This window comes from Heloderma suspectum, chromosome 7 (genome assembly GCF_057233095.1).
Source record: "Heloderma suspectum isolate Gila_16-S chromosome 7, 16-S_ref, whole genome shotgun sequence".
Taxonomy (NCBI): Eukaryota; Metazoa; Chordata; class Lepidosauria; order Squamata; family Helodermatidae; genus Heloderma; species Heloderma suspectum.
The window spans coordinates 33803158-33818001 of record NC_139464.1 but is presented as its reverse complement, the minus strand read 5'-3'; the positions used below and the strand labels follow the sequence as shown (position 1 = coordinate 33818001).

At 43.5% G+C, this 14844-nt stretch overlaps 1 protein-coding gene across 5 annotated transcripts in view; it reads right to left on the bottom strand.

The window, feature by feature from the left end:
• The window catches only part of MYBPC1 (myosin binding protein C1), an 86590-nt gene extending 72068 nt beyond the window's left edge, over window positions 1–14522 (bottom strand). For 2 of the 5 annotated variants that reach the window (XM_084809580.1, XM_084809577.1), the window contains exons 1-7: window positions 13835–14000; window positions 12676–12699; window positions 11115–11147; window positions 9690–9794; window positions 8628–8776; window positions 7762–7879; window positions 3956–4004 (exon numbers count right to left, since the gene is read on the bottom strand). In XM_084809580.1, the coding sequence (XP_084665706.1) occupies window positions 3956–4004; window positions 7762–7879; window positions 8628–8776; window positions 9690–9794; window positions 11115–11147; window positions 12676–12699; window positions 13835–13919 (563 nt within the window). In that variant the 5' untranslated portion in view covers window positions 13920–14000. Of the gene's footprint in view, window positions 1–3955; window positions 4005–7761; window positions 7880–8627; window positions 8777–9689; window positions 9795–11114; window positions 11148–12675; window positions 12700–13834; window positions 14001–14123; window positions 14250–14508 lie in introns of those variants that run through there. The other 3 variants (XM_084809578.1, XM_084809581.1, XM_084809579.1) reach the window with 3 other exon arrangements.
• Window positions 14523–14844: the final 322 nt, after the last annotated feature.

The following is a 14844-nucleotide window of genomic DNA, read 5'->3' as shown; positions in this document are numbered from 1 at the left end:
GCATCTGGGGCCCAAGGCTTTGGGGTCATTTTCAGGGACCGCTGGTGCTCCGAGTGGTGGCCTACGGAGTGGGCGGACACAGGCATTAGCAAGGACTTTACCTTTTTGGAATTTTTCCCAATATATGTGGCTACCCATCTGTGGGTGGAACCATTGTCTAATTCTGTGGTGCACTTTTGGTGCAACAATCAGGCCACAGTCCAGGTCATAAATTCTTGTCATCTCGCAAACATAGGTTTTGATAAGGGAGTTCACAGTACAATTCCTATGCTTTAACATCTTATTCCGTGCACGGCATATTCCTGGCTTAGACAATGCCATAGCTGATGCTTTGTTGCAAAACCACGTACAGCAGTTTCGAGAACTGGCCCCCTGGGCGCAGAACGAGCTAGACCCCATGCCAGCCACCCTTTGGGAGATTGGCTGGAAGAGGCAGAATGGGCCATCCTGCAGTCCATAGCACCTAACACGGGAGCTTCTTACACCAAAGCAGGTAGGGGGTTCTTTGTCTTTAGGGCTACCTCACAGCTGCAGCAGCTGTGGCCCATTCTGGTGGATCACTTGCTCCAGTTCTGTGTCCAAGCTCACAGGAGAGGCTTGTCCGCTCGAACTATTGGTGGCAGGCTATCGGCTCTGGCTTTCTGGTCTAAGATGAAGGACATGGATGACAACACGGCTGACTTCAGGGTCCGGCGGGTTGTACAGGGTTGGTCCAGGGTGTCCTCGGCACCCCCAGACTCTGGGCTCCCATTGTCACCGGATATACTACTGGGCCTGAGGGGGCAGTGGCTTTCTGTGTGTAACTCTCAACATGAGGCCTTATTATTCCATGCCACGGCGCTGACAGCATTTTTTGGAGCATTTCGTATCTCCGAACTTGTGGCGGTGGCCAAGGGCGATCAGTCCGGGCAGGCTATACAATTCAGTGACATCCAATTCTCTCGGGAAGTGGTCCACACACAGCTGAGGAAATCCAAGACTGATCAAACCAGGAGGGGGGTGAGGGTGTCACTGTTTTCTGCCCCGGTGCAGGAGTTATGCCCGTTCACGGCTTTGGGGACTTTCCTCAATGTGTGTGGGAATTTGCCCAGCCCTTTGTTCTGTCATTCTGACTCTTCCCCCTTAACCAGATATCAGTTCTGGATGGTCACGAGGCTAGCCTTGAAGGCTTTGGGCCTGGGTACGTTCCACTTCTGTACACATTCATTCCACATTGCGGCAGCCTCGATAGGCTTCGCAATGGACAGAGTCCAGACGGTGGGCAGATGGCGCTCCAAGGCGTATCGGGCTCATATGAGGCCTCTGCCAGGGCTCTAAGGGCGCGAACTGTGGTTTTCACATGTGCCTCTTGTTCTTCTAGATCGCCGGAGTGTGCGAGAACCTGTGCAGGTGCTCATCTGTGGGCACAGCATGATATTCTGGGCTGGACGGAGGGCCTCCCCGTCAAGCTGTGGGTTGCAGCTCGGTCTCAGCCAGTATGCCACCATTCAGTGGTTGGGCAGACGCGGCATGCATTGGGAGCACCTCCTGCCCACGTTATTCCAGCAGGGGCTGGTGAGGCACAGTATGAAACCCGCAAGTTCTGGTTTTACACCTGGGGGGGAACAACTTGGGCTGGCTAAAGGGCAAGGCCCTGATCCTACAGGCTTCGGACAATGTACGACGGATACCGTGGCACTGGCCGGGGATTGCCATTGTTTGGTCTTGCCTGCTGCCGAAGTTGGCCTGGAGGGATGGTCTTGATTCCCAAGCACTGGATAGAGCCCATAAGAAGGTGAACAGGGAAATAGGGAATTTGTAGCCAGGCAGGGCAATGGGAGTATTGTACACCCGGACATTTCTCATACTCAGAGGGAGCTCTATAGGGATGATGGCGTTCATATAACTGATTTGGGCGATGATGTCTTTTTGGCCGATCTGCGAAGGGGCATCTTTGAGCTGATTCAGCGCAGGTGGGGGGAGGACGACTCGCAGAGGCTTGTCGTCTTCCCGTGCAGGTTCTGGGGTGGGCACGTCCTATGGGATAGGGCCAGCGAGCATTCAGAGGCACTGTTTCAGGTGACTGGTAAGGCCTGAGGCTTCTGGCTCAGGATTCTGCAGCCCGAGTTGGGAGATACCAATGCCGCCACCCCCCCCGGGCGTCAAATGTCTCGCCCGATACAAGGCCAGACTAGTCTGGTGTAGCGACGTGCCTGCCTATGCTTCCTTCACAGACTGTACCTTCCTAATAAAACGTGGCCTGATTTTACACCGAAATACTTGTGTCGTTTCGTCATTTCCCCCCCTCCTTTTGCACACAGCTATATAATTCTCTCCCTGTGGAGACTTGCCAGGTGCTCTCTCTTCCCAGACAATAAAGACGTTTTATGCAGACTAGCTTTTCATCAATTACCTGCTGTTTTATGATGTCTCTGTTGAAGTTGTAATACCGCTGGCTGCATTCAGGCATAACACTAAGCCACAGTTCAGTGCCATAGGAATGAGCGTGGGCAAACCTTGGGCTGGCACACTCCCTTGCCTCTTCTTCTAATAGCAGTTACTAGTTTTGCCTGAACCGAGAATTCTGGTTAGTGTTAACTACACTTTAGGTTAGTTAACACTAACCACAGTTTGTTCATATTTGGACATAATGAGTAACTGCAGCTAGTTAAAAATGGAAGCGAAAGTTTCCAATCTCCTCCTGGAGGTCACGCAAAGGAGGAGAGGGAATTGGGGGAATGCTTGAATGAACCAGGCCATGGTCTCTTGTAGTTTTAGTTATTGTTATTTCCTTTTCTTAGCTGAATGTGTAATTTTATTGTTTTATTTTGTTGTACTTAATCTTTTTTTCCATTGTAAGCCACTTTAGTTATTATTTAAGTATAGGAGTGTATAAATATAAAATAAAACAAAATAAGTTAGCTACATTTGCCCACATTCCTCCCTCCCTATGGTTGTCTCTCCTTCCTGCTCTCTGCTATTTTCCCAGTGTCTATTGTAAAGTCCTGCGAAGAGAAAACTCTCTGGAAAAGACCCTGATGCTGGGAAAGACTGAAGGCAAAAAGAGAAGGGGACGGCAGAGGATGAGATGGCTAGATAGCATCACTGATGCAATGAATATGGACTTGAGCACACTCCGGGAGAGAGTGCAGGACAGGAAGGCCTGGCGTGCTATGGTCCATGGGGTCACGAAGAGTCGGACACGACTGAACGACTGAACAACAAATTGTAAAGTCCATAGGAGGAGGGACCTGTCTGTGTTGCTTGTGTAAACCTGTATGGGTGATTGTAAACATTTTCTCTGATGTTATCTCTGAGCCTTCAGATATTTGTCATGTTTATCTGGAATCATCCACATTCACACGTTAATCATTAATGTTCACACAATTTCATCACTCACAGTTTCACCATACATTGTGACATATACATTAGGACCACTACATGGAGAGTGCTTTACATTTCTGTGTGCTCACTTGTAACATATGGTGAACCCTTTGTACGCATCAATTCATACAATACATTGGGTGTTTTTCACCACGCCACTGCAAGACTTTCTTCATACACACCTGGTGTGGAATGTTGGAAATCTCTGCTTTCTTACTGCATATCAGCAGCTCACCTTGTGGAAATAAGTACTGCATGGAATGATTAACAGCCTCCACATGACAACCATAATGTGTATACCAGTCATATGTTACAGGAAATAGAGTGGGAGTCTTTGCAGTGGTGGTGGAGACATTTTAAAACCACAATCTCTAGCTGTTAGCACTGATGTTTCCCTTTGTAACGTCTACTCCGCTCTCATTTTGCTGTGCCATTGCTAAAGGCCTGTTACAGCCCTTTAAAAAAATTTCTGTTCATTTTAGCTCTGTTCAAACCCACTTGCTATGCTTGGTTTTCAAAAGGTGGTATAGGGTGTGTGATGTTTTCAACACCCAATACTGAAGAAATTTCCAAAATTACTTTGTAAAGTTACCTTCTTTTGAATGCAGACCGGATATCTATTGATGGCGCAGATGAAACTTCTACAAAAAATAAATAAAAACAATTAAAAAGTTTGGTCTCTGTAATTTGCAAAGCACAAAGCCTGGGCAGAGACTGATTTAGGCATACTGATTTCAGTGACTCATGTTACAGAAAGATGTGATGTGGCCAGCAGTGTTAGCTCAATATTGTGTTTTCATTTTACTAACCTAATTCATAATTCCTAAGTGGGGAGACAGAGTTTCATTGGGAATAGACAGAAGTGTTGGTTTCTCGTGTCCTGACATCAATATTACCTATGGGCAGTATCCTATGTTGTCCGCACGCCAGTGGGATCCACAGCTAGTGCAACAGTGAGTTAACACTTTGTAAAGGAACTGGAAATGAGTGGAAATGCTCACTTCCAGAATGGGGCAAGTCAGGAGAGCTCACAGAAGGAAGCTTCACTGACCTGTCCTGATCTGGAAATGAATGTTTCTGCTGGTTTCCGGGGTTCCTTTATGTCGCGCTAGCTCCCCATTGCACTAGTGGTGGGTCCCACTGGTGCAATGGAATCGGTGGGAGTGCAGCAGCAATATAGAATACTGCTCTGTGTGTGCATCTGAGTAGTGCAGAATTCAGAATTCACTATACAAGAATCTTTATTTGAGATGATAAATAATGAAGGCAATGGGAGAGAGATTTACAGACCAATATACTTATTGCACAATGGGAGCTTATTTGCATGTCTGGGTCTTCAATTTAATTAAATATAGTAATCAAAGAAAACATTTAATCAAAGATGCTATAGTGGCATTATGCTCTTGCAAGGTCAGTACTATTTCAGGTAAATATTAGAGATGTCATGCTAAAGACGGTGGATTCTTACATATCTAGTAACTAAGTAAAATGTTATACCAGCACTGGAAAGATATTTAAAACATTATTTTTTTTAATAACATGCCACAGGTAGTGTTGTTGAATTTGTAACGTTGTGCTATAAGAAAGCAGAAGATACCAGTTGGTAATTGGTGAAAGCTGGTAAAAGAATGCTTCTTGCAAAAACTTGTGTGTGAGATAAGAAGCTGCCTGCTAAGGAATGATGCAGAAATCACCCTGAGAACTTGGTTATAGGATGGCATATAGATGCCTAAAATAAATGTAAATAAATAAAATTTATGTGTACATTTTTGGCTAGGTTAGGCAATAATAAAACTATGTCCCATTTTGTGGATGAATGGAAAACTTTCATGCTCTATTGAACCAAGAATATTCCTCAAGTAAAATATATGCTCACAGATATTACTGCTACTGTAAAGTTAAATGTTTGATTTACAGAATACAATTAGAAGAGGCCATTTATGTTATGATTCTTTACAATTTTTATATGGGTTTCTACAGTCTCGCTAGTCTTCTTTATGGGATATATGCACTGGCATTGTCTTTGACTGGGGATCATTCAGTACCACTGTATCCTTTAAACTAGTTTAATCTTGAGCTCTGCCTTTGCCAGAGCCTTTGTCCACTACCTGTGAACCAGGTGAGAACAACATTGGTGCCAAGACAGTAAGCATCATCTGCATCATCAAAGGTGAAGAATGCTCTTATCTCTCTCTCTCTCTTGGGAGGCAGCGGGGGCGGGGGGAATGGTGTGGGAAGTTTCTCTTGTACTTGTGGTTTTTGGTATTAAAAACACTAATTGGAAACCCATGAAAATGCATCATTCAGTCATTTTGGTATCAAGGAATACCTCTTGTGCAGCCAGACAACAAACAGAAATCCAAAATGATGTAATTTGTTTTCACCTGGAAGGAATTTTCTTTATTACAGTGAAAGACAGCAGTTGAATAAGGAACAAGCAATATGTTGGTATAAGCAGAAAATCTAAGTAAATAGATACTTCTGCGCATAAGTTCTGGGCATCACATAACTTCTTCATACCCACTGGAAATATCATTTCTGGTTCAAGTCAGGAAGAGTTCTCAGTCTGGTTGACAGCATGGAGTTGAATTTCACCCAGTGTAAATTAGCCATGTAATCAGATAAAACAATTCACTCCTATAGAAAGTTTATGCACGCAGACAGGCTGGCTCCTTGCCTACATGCTACTGAATGTGCACAGACTTTGAGGCTTGTCTGGTTAATTGACAGTCAGCTGCTGGACATTCCGTCAATTGTGTCCTGCCTGCCTGGCTGATTAATGAGCACTCTGACCTTGGTAATTTGGTGGGCTTGTTTTGCTAGGATGAATGTATATTGGGTTAGCTGCCAAACTGCTGCAAGGATATTTGGAAAGCTTGCCTAGATATGTCTAGCGTTGCAGGGCAAGGTGACCCCAAGAGGAGCATTTTGAGGGACAAGGTCCTTTGCTCTTGAACAGTCTTTTCTTAGTCCATAAATAAAGGAATTGTTCATGCAACAAGTCCCGTGGCATCAATGAGACTATATACATTAGAAAATGCTAACCTATCTAGGTCCAAATAATTCTGGTGGCCCAAGACATATTTCTGCCTGAGGCAAAGGACAAGATGGCACCCCCACACACATACACTTAATTAGAAGTCGACTAGACTGGTTGCTGAATCTTATTTCAGCATCCTCCATGTACCTGAGGGCAGCAGGCTAACTTACAAAAAAGGGTACAGTTCTTCTTATGGTGAAGTAAGTATAAGTAAGCTGTTTGTAACAACATCTATACTTACACTCAATGGGCTTAAGGTATCGTAAGATCTGAGGGCATTTTATTTCACCCTTTTCCCTGCAAAGATGTAAGATGCTAGCTTCCAACAAAGTGCAGGCCGGGCACTGATATATCAGGAACTTAATACAGTCTCCCGCTCCAGGCCTCATGATGGGCTTTGTGAGAGGCAAATTCCTTGCTCGACTTGATGAGATGAGCCAAGGGGAGCCTTTCCTTTGACCTCCATCATGGATAAATTCATTGAGTCTCAAGCTGTCAACACTACCATCTTCCATACACTTTATTCCAAATATAAGCTGCAGGCTTCAGCAAGCTTCTCAAATGCTTCAAGAATTTAATATGATTTCACTGGCTCAAAGAGTTTGTTCTGAGCCATTTCCAGCCTATAGGAGCTGTGTGAAAGAGCAAGGTTGATTTTAAAGGGGATTACACAAATCCATGCAGAATAGGTCTAACCATGGGTATTAGCCATTATGCTATATGAAACCTCCACTTCCATGGAAGTATACTACTGAATGCTAGTTGTTTGGTCACAGCAGCAGCAGTAGGGGAGAGACATTGCTTTCATGTCCTCCTTGTGGACCTCCTTGAGGCGCCTGGTTGGTCACTGTGGAAAAGATGATCCAGCAGGGCTCTTTCATTCTTATGCTGAGAATTCTCCATCAGAGGTCTCTTGCCTGCTTCCTTCACAGAGCTACAGTCCCCAGGGTTCCCCAGGGAAGGGGGAAGACTGGTAAATGTATAAAAGTCAGGAACATATCTCTTCTGCTGAGTCATTAACATCAAATCTCCACCTCCTCCTCCTTTAGGCTTCCATTTGTGTTCCTTCCCCTTGTGCTAGTGCTGTGAGAGCATTGGATACTCTGCTCACTGGCTGCTAATCACACACACACACACACACACACACACACACACACTGGGGGGGGGGGAGCACCCCTGAACGGATAGATATTAAAAATAAGAAAGAGGAGCATGAAACCTGTACACAAAACTTGGTGGGCATATGAAGCCTATGTAGAAATAGGTGTAGATATAGACATAATCAGATTAACAGATTTTACCTCAAATTATGTTATATATGTAGCACTAGAGAAAGAAAACATAAAAGTGATTCTTACCATGGACTTCTAGATCGAAAGAGCAGCTATCAACTTTATCCTTATATGTTACTTCACACCTATAATTTCCTGCATAGTTTTCCTTAGCTTTAATGATCTGCATCTCAAACGTATAAATCTGAAATCCAAATACATAGTGCAATAGTTAATTTTAATTTAGGGGAATGATGAGCAACTAAACACACAGAGAGACATGTGCAAAGATCATATCCTACATTGATTTACTAGGATTAGGGATGGGTGAATATGTCCACTTCCGGTCTCTGTCATATTCCCACATTTTTAGTCATATTTCCTTTCTGTTTCCACATTAATTTACATTTTTTATAGTATTTAGATGCATATTTTCTCTCAAAATACATGCTTAAATGCATATTTCGATATGTTAAAATTGCTGGGAACTGCATCTCAACATTTGTGGAAGGGAGAAATCTAATGGATGGTAAGCTTGAATTTATTATTTGTTTGATTGTTTGTTAATTTATATCCCGCCTTTCCTTCAAGGAGCCCAAGGCACTGTACATGATCGTCTTCCTCTCCATTTTATCCTCACAACAACCCTGTGAGGTAGGTTAGGCTGAGAGTCAGTGACTGGCCCAAAGTCACCCAGTGAGCTTCATGGCTGAGTGGGGACTTGAACCTGGGACTCCCCAGTCCTAGTCGAACACCACACTAGCATCCCCAATGCCAAACATGAAAATAGTTGTGAATAACAATACTTACCCCCATGTTTCCTTTCTCAAGAAATGTCAAATCAAGCCAGGAATTAAACCCTTCTGGTCTGATGTCTTTTAACTACCAAGTCTGATGGATTGCAAACTACAAAAACAGATTAAAGTGTGGGTTCTGCCATCATCCATATGTACCTTGGTTTGGCGCTCAAATGTTTCCTTTAGCTGAAGGTGCTTCCCTGCTTTGCTTGCCAGGTCCATCCATTTCCCTTTAAACCACTTAATAGTTGGCTTTCGGAGAAGATCCTGAGCTTCTACTTTGGCTATGAATGTGATATTTTGCCCTTAAAAACAAAACAAAATGTTAGTTAACACTTGGCTGTCTATCATATATGCCAGCCTTCCCCATGGGGCCCTCCAGATGTATTGGACTGCAACTCCTATCATGCTGGTTGGGAATGGTAGGGGTTGCAGTGCAACACATCTGGAGCACACCCAGTTTGAGAAGGCTGATATATATAGTAATTCATAGCAACACACTCAGGTAATTGTATAAGAAAGTTCAAAAGAATACATCTATGCTAATCCAAGAAATCCCCTAGCTGGAAGTGCATATGTCACACTTGACAAAAATCAAGCCCTATCCAATGAAATACAATAGCTCCAACATTGCATGGTCCCATAATTAGCAAAGCAAGCATTTTCTCCCTGATCCAGCTTGGTCAGTACACAGAAGGACGTTTGTAACCCATGTGTGCAACTAGATGCAGCGAGTGCAGTTTCCTTCCTGGATCTAGCAGCTAGGGCTGTTCACATGGACCCCACTTCTAAAAGCTAAAATCCCAGTGATAGGCTCTTCAGACGAGGCCAGGAGGAGCTGGATGGAATTCCTCTTGTTCCCTTTTCTCATCCAAATACCCAGCTGGTGGGGGTTTATCTTCTAAAAGTGGGCACTGCTGTTCCACATTTGCTTTGGATTGGGCACTTTTTAAAAAAAGCTCTTTAAAGGTCACATTGAACCATTATATTCATTTCCCACTGACTAGGGATACAGGAGGAATTTGAATGCATAATTTCAGTACATGGAAGTCTTGCAAGCTTCATAAGTCAGACAGGTACAGGTACAGTCTAATTCTATGCATCTTTTACTTAGAAGCAAGCCCCATTACATTCAATGGGGCTTGCTCCCAGGTACATGTGTATAAGATTACAGGCTTAATAGTTGTTGGGTTTGTTTGCTTTGTTTTTGACACTTACCAACACTAATTGAGCCACCCTTTGGTTTTTCAAGAAATAAAACAGATTTCTGGGAATTGTCTTGCTTCTCTGCTTCTTCTGGTGCACCTTCTCCCGTAGACCATACTAATATGGAGAAAGAGGAGGAAAATATCACTTATTGGAATAAACCTTAGCGCCAACGGATGCTTACCTGAATTCTTTATGTTAGCCCTGATGTGCTCTTTCTTTATGCTACATCTTTAAAAGGTACTCACATTCTCCATCTCTCTTTTTCAGCCTGACATGATGTCACTGATATAATGGGGTATATCAGACGTAAATGTCTGAACTGAATAGCGCTCTTTATGGCAATGGGTAATGGTAAGTTTGTGCTGGACTAGCTTTGGCAACTGCAGTACCACCTCTAATCACTAGGTGACAGACTTCCCTAACCAGCACATAGCTACAGTGGACACAGAAGCTGGGGGGAATAGTCTGAGGGACAGAGTTATATGGCTGCCCTCCTCGCTGCTGGGAGGCAGTCCCCACATCAGGGGAATGGAGAGGACAGACCCCTCCCTCAGGGAACTATAGAGGCGCACCATGGCATAGGCCGTGCCTAGGAGTGCCAGCAGTCATGGCTCCACTCAAATGGAGAGGGCAAATGTGTCAAATTCTGACAGCTGCTTAACCTTGCCTGAAAGTTTCACTGTATCAAATGAAGGGCTATTCCAACCCATGCAAAGCAAGGCCCATATCTATATATGATGTACTAGAATACATTGTAAAAGCTTGATTCAGCTTTTATTGTAAGTGTTGGTGATGAATGCCTTCACTCCCATAGTAATCAATCTGGATTGTGTAGGCTCATCTGTGAAGGAACTATATCTGTAAAGGGCCATGTCTTGAACATGATTGCTTACAAAATACCACATACAAAATATCACACAAAATATCATCATAAATCTGATTTGTAAGGAATCATGTGTTTTGTTAAACAAGGCAATAACAAATATATGCCCAAGTGTGAACCTTTTAAAATGGGTTTTGTATTGTTGTTCTTTATATTCTCATTGTAAAAGTTAGATCGATATGTCATTAAAAAAGAGGTATGTGCCTAGCTTTTCCAAATCCATTCTATATATTGAAGCACCAATATACATGTTGTGCTCCAGAGCTTCATGTGATCAGGGGCATCCTTTTTCACCCCAGTGAAGTGAAAGGGGGAGCCCTTGTTCATAGGGAGCTCTGCACATTGGAATCTTGTGAAACTTTGAAGCAGGATCTTTATCTAGATCTGAAACAAACGTAAAACAAAAATGAAAGGTTAGCATGAGATAGCATATAAACCAATCAAAATGGAAGAAAAGTAAGCTACAAGAAATCAGTAATTAATAGTTATGGCATTATGAGAAAATTGGAATGTTTTGATTTTTCCTTCCATCCTGTTTTAGAAACTCTCACCTGAGTCCTTTCTGTCTCCAGACTTTCTCCTATCTGAAAGGTAAGAGTAAACCGGATGATACCAACTCAAAAGTTATATATTGATTATTTTACTGAACATGTAGGATTGTGGACTCTCATCATATGTCAGAAGAGATGGGGAGAAAAATTGTAGATTATAATGGTCTCGTCTAAGCAAACAATAGAACTGGAGGAAATCATAGGGTAGTATCTAATGGCGGAACAGCACTAGCATTAACAATGTTGTGTTAGCGTAAGCCAATGCTAGTGCAACGTCATTAGCATTTGCTAGTGGAAACTGGAAAGCGAAAAAGGGGTGATTTGCTACCATCAAATTTCAGCAGAAAATTGCTGCTTTTCCCGTTTGCATTAGAAAGTGCTAATGACGTTGCGCTAGTGTTGGTTTACGTTAGCACAACATTATTAACACTAGCGCTGCACCACTATTGGATACTACCCAAAGTTTTAAATCTATGGAAATGGGGAAATCACTGAAATGGTGGCGCGGGGGGGTCATAGTCTAAAAGCACATGATTGCAGCAACTTTGCTGAAGTTAAGCAGGTCTGGGTCTGGTCAGTGCCTGGATAAGATAATGTGTAGACCAATCCAGCCTATGAGGTGGGGAGTGGGTCAAGCTGCCAGGATCAAATGGAAGGAGGAGCAACATTTATTTTATTTCATTGGACAGTTTTCCTCCCATTGATTCTGATGGGAGGGAAATGAACGACACCAGCTCCAGGGCTGGCATAGTTATTTCCCCTTTCCGTCGGTATGTCAGGGGCATGAGAGGTTTTGGATCCTATGGATCCACAGTCTACTCTCCTAGCACACCCAGGGAACACCCCCTGTAACACTTCCTTTTTGTACTCTCCAACGTCAGAGGAAGGGTGAGGACCTTTCGGCAGCCTCACAGAGGAGACTTGCAAGGTCAAGTCTCTCTTCTGAGGGTGCAACTCCCTCTCTGTCCTCGGAAAGGAAGATCTGAAAAAACCTATGGAACCCTCCCAGGGACCGCAGGATTGCAGAATAAAAGGCCAAATAGACAAAATAAAATTGTCTACCATTAGACAAATTCATGGAGGACAGGTTTAATAGTTAATAGCTATGATGACTACATGGAATTTTCATGTCCAGAGGCCATGTTTTATATACTGCCTTGAGTTCATACATGATAGAAGGGTTGGATTTATGCATGAAATAAATGAATAGCCTCTTCCTCTTTTCAGATTACATTAAGTATCTCTTTTAAAATGTTCTTCATAACGGCCTCCTGAAGCCTACATTGCTAATGGAAAAATGTTTCTTCATTCAGAATGGTGAGGTTTCTCAATAATGTATCCATTCCTAAACAAAATCTTAATGGAGAGGTCTAAGTGCAATCAAATGGGAAATTGCTCATGAGTAAAATTTATTTACTATGGCATCAGTTAAAAAGGAAAAAAGAAATAGTTTCTTCCCTGATAGATGGAATTATGTAGAGAATGTAAGAATTAGCTCTTACTAAGTTTTCTCATCAGATTCACACAATTAAACAATATAAAATAGAATAGTCCTCCTAACCTGCAGCCGAAGCATCATCTTCATCTGTAAAAAGAAATATATAACAAGTAAAATAAAGCAAGCAAGGAAAAGGAACAATATGATTATCCTTGTTTTTAGTACAAACAGATGAAAACAATAAACCTGGAATAGAAAGGGGGGAACCATGATAGCTGGAAAACTGGTAATAAAAACTGCAAACTGATGGATAAAGCTTTATGGGATCGAGCAGCTGAAATGGTCAACCTTAATGCTTCACGCAAGTACAAAAATGGAATATGAAGTGTGATCTATTATTAAAACATGGGTTTGAATGAGAGCTTTCGAAGTTGTTGTGTTTGTTAGAAATGTCATCCACAAAATACAAAAATTGAGGGGGAAATGGAGTACAAAAAAAGCCACAAAATCAAGGTCAACCATAGATCTGACCTTCTGAAGAGGATGTCATTTCGCTGACGTTCCCGTCTGCAAGTAAAATGTGTACCATGTATACATTCATTACAGTGGTTATTGTTGTTTTTCAAAGAGACAAAAATAACACCATAATCAGGACAGTGAGGGAAGAATCCAGCACTTTGGAGCACTGGCAGAAGATAGATCCAAAACAATGATATCAAATAATAATTATTTTCTTCTTTCAATTTCAGACAAGATGTCTAGGTAAGAACTATATAACATGACCATTAATGCTCTTAATCCTGTCAAAATTAAGACTGTGAGGGCTTTTCTACATGAGGCATTTATTGTGCGCTCGTCATTTCCTTATTCAGTGTTCTTTAGATGATAGATGTTGTGACCCTTCAGTTTCACTTTTTTCAGTTTCACTCCAGCTCTTTCCCTGATAAATCAATGGGATCTCTAAAAGTCCAACTAAATACTACTACTACTACTACTACTAAGAAGAAGATTCTGTTCAAAATGAATGCATCCTCCATAATTTTAGGAAATATTGAGCAAATAATCAAAAGTGACATAACAAAAAAATTAAGATGGTAGGTTCCCTTGAATATTCTGGGCTAGGACCAATAAATATGTGTGTGTTCGCCCAAGTCCCAAGATAAAATGCACATCCTAAAACACTCCACTATTTCAATTAGCTAATAACGGTGCTTAAAATTTAGATGGTGAATGAAAGAAAGAGGCCAATAGGTCACTGGCAACATTAAGACTGCAATCCTACCAGAGAATAAGTCCCATTGAACTACTTCTGAAAAGATATCAGCTCCAGTGCCAGCTCTCCCACTGCCTGAGGTGAGAAAGCACATGTGCCATCACTACATCGTGCCCCACACTCCCTTCCCTTTACTGCATCATGCCCCACCCCTTCCCCTACCTGCATTGCTCCCCTTCCCTTTACCATGTCACGCCCCTTTTCCTTCCCCTTGCCACATAGTGCCTCCCTCCAGTTTCCCTTCCCCTTTACTGCATCAGGCCCCCACCCTCTTCCTGTCTCATGTCCCCCCCCTCACCTTTACTGCCGCAGTGTCGTACCCCCCTTCCCACTGCATCGTACCACCATTCCCATTCCCCTTCCTGAGTCATGTCCCCCACCCCCCTACTGCCACCATGTCATGTCTCCACCCCTTCCTCTTTCTGCATCACCCCCTCACTCCTTCCCCTTCCCCTTCCCGCTCCCAACCCCTTCCTGTGTCATGCCCCCTTCCTTTTACCATGTTGCACTCCCCCACCCCTTTACTGCTGCCACATTGCACCCCAACCCCCTTCCTGTGTCATGCTCCATTCCCAACTCCTTCCCCTTCTTTTTACTGTGTTGTGCCCCCACCCCTTCCCACTGCTGCATTGCACCCCCAATTCCTTCCCCTTCCCTGTGCCTCACTCCCCACCCCTTCCTACATCGCTCCCCCATCTCCTACCCCCACCCCCTTCCCTTTACCACATCATGCCTCCCCCTGCTTTCTCTTTAGCACATTGTGACCCCTCCCCCCCATTCCCCTGATATTTACCACCAAGAGCTGGCCAGGCCTAAATGCCCAGTTCTGAGGGGGTCCTTCCTCAGTCGCAAGATGGGTGGGGCCTCCCATGAGGTTGGCTGTGCACCCCTCCCACAATGCCTGGCTCTGAGGAAAGGTCCCTCAGAGCCAGGCATTTTGGCCTGGCCAGATTTCTGAAGAGCTGCGTCAGCCGCCTCCTCAGCCAATATGGCTCTCCAGTGGGTGGCTGCTCTGGAGA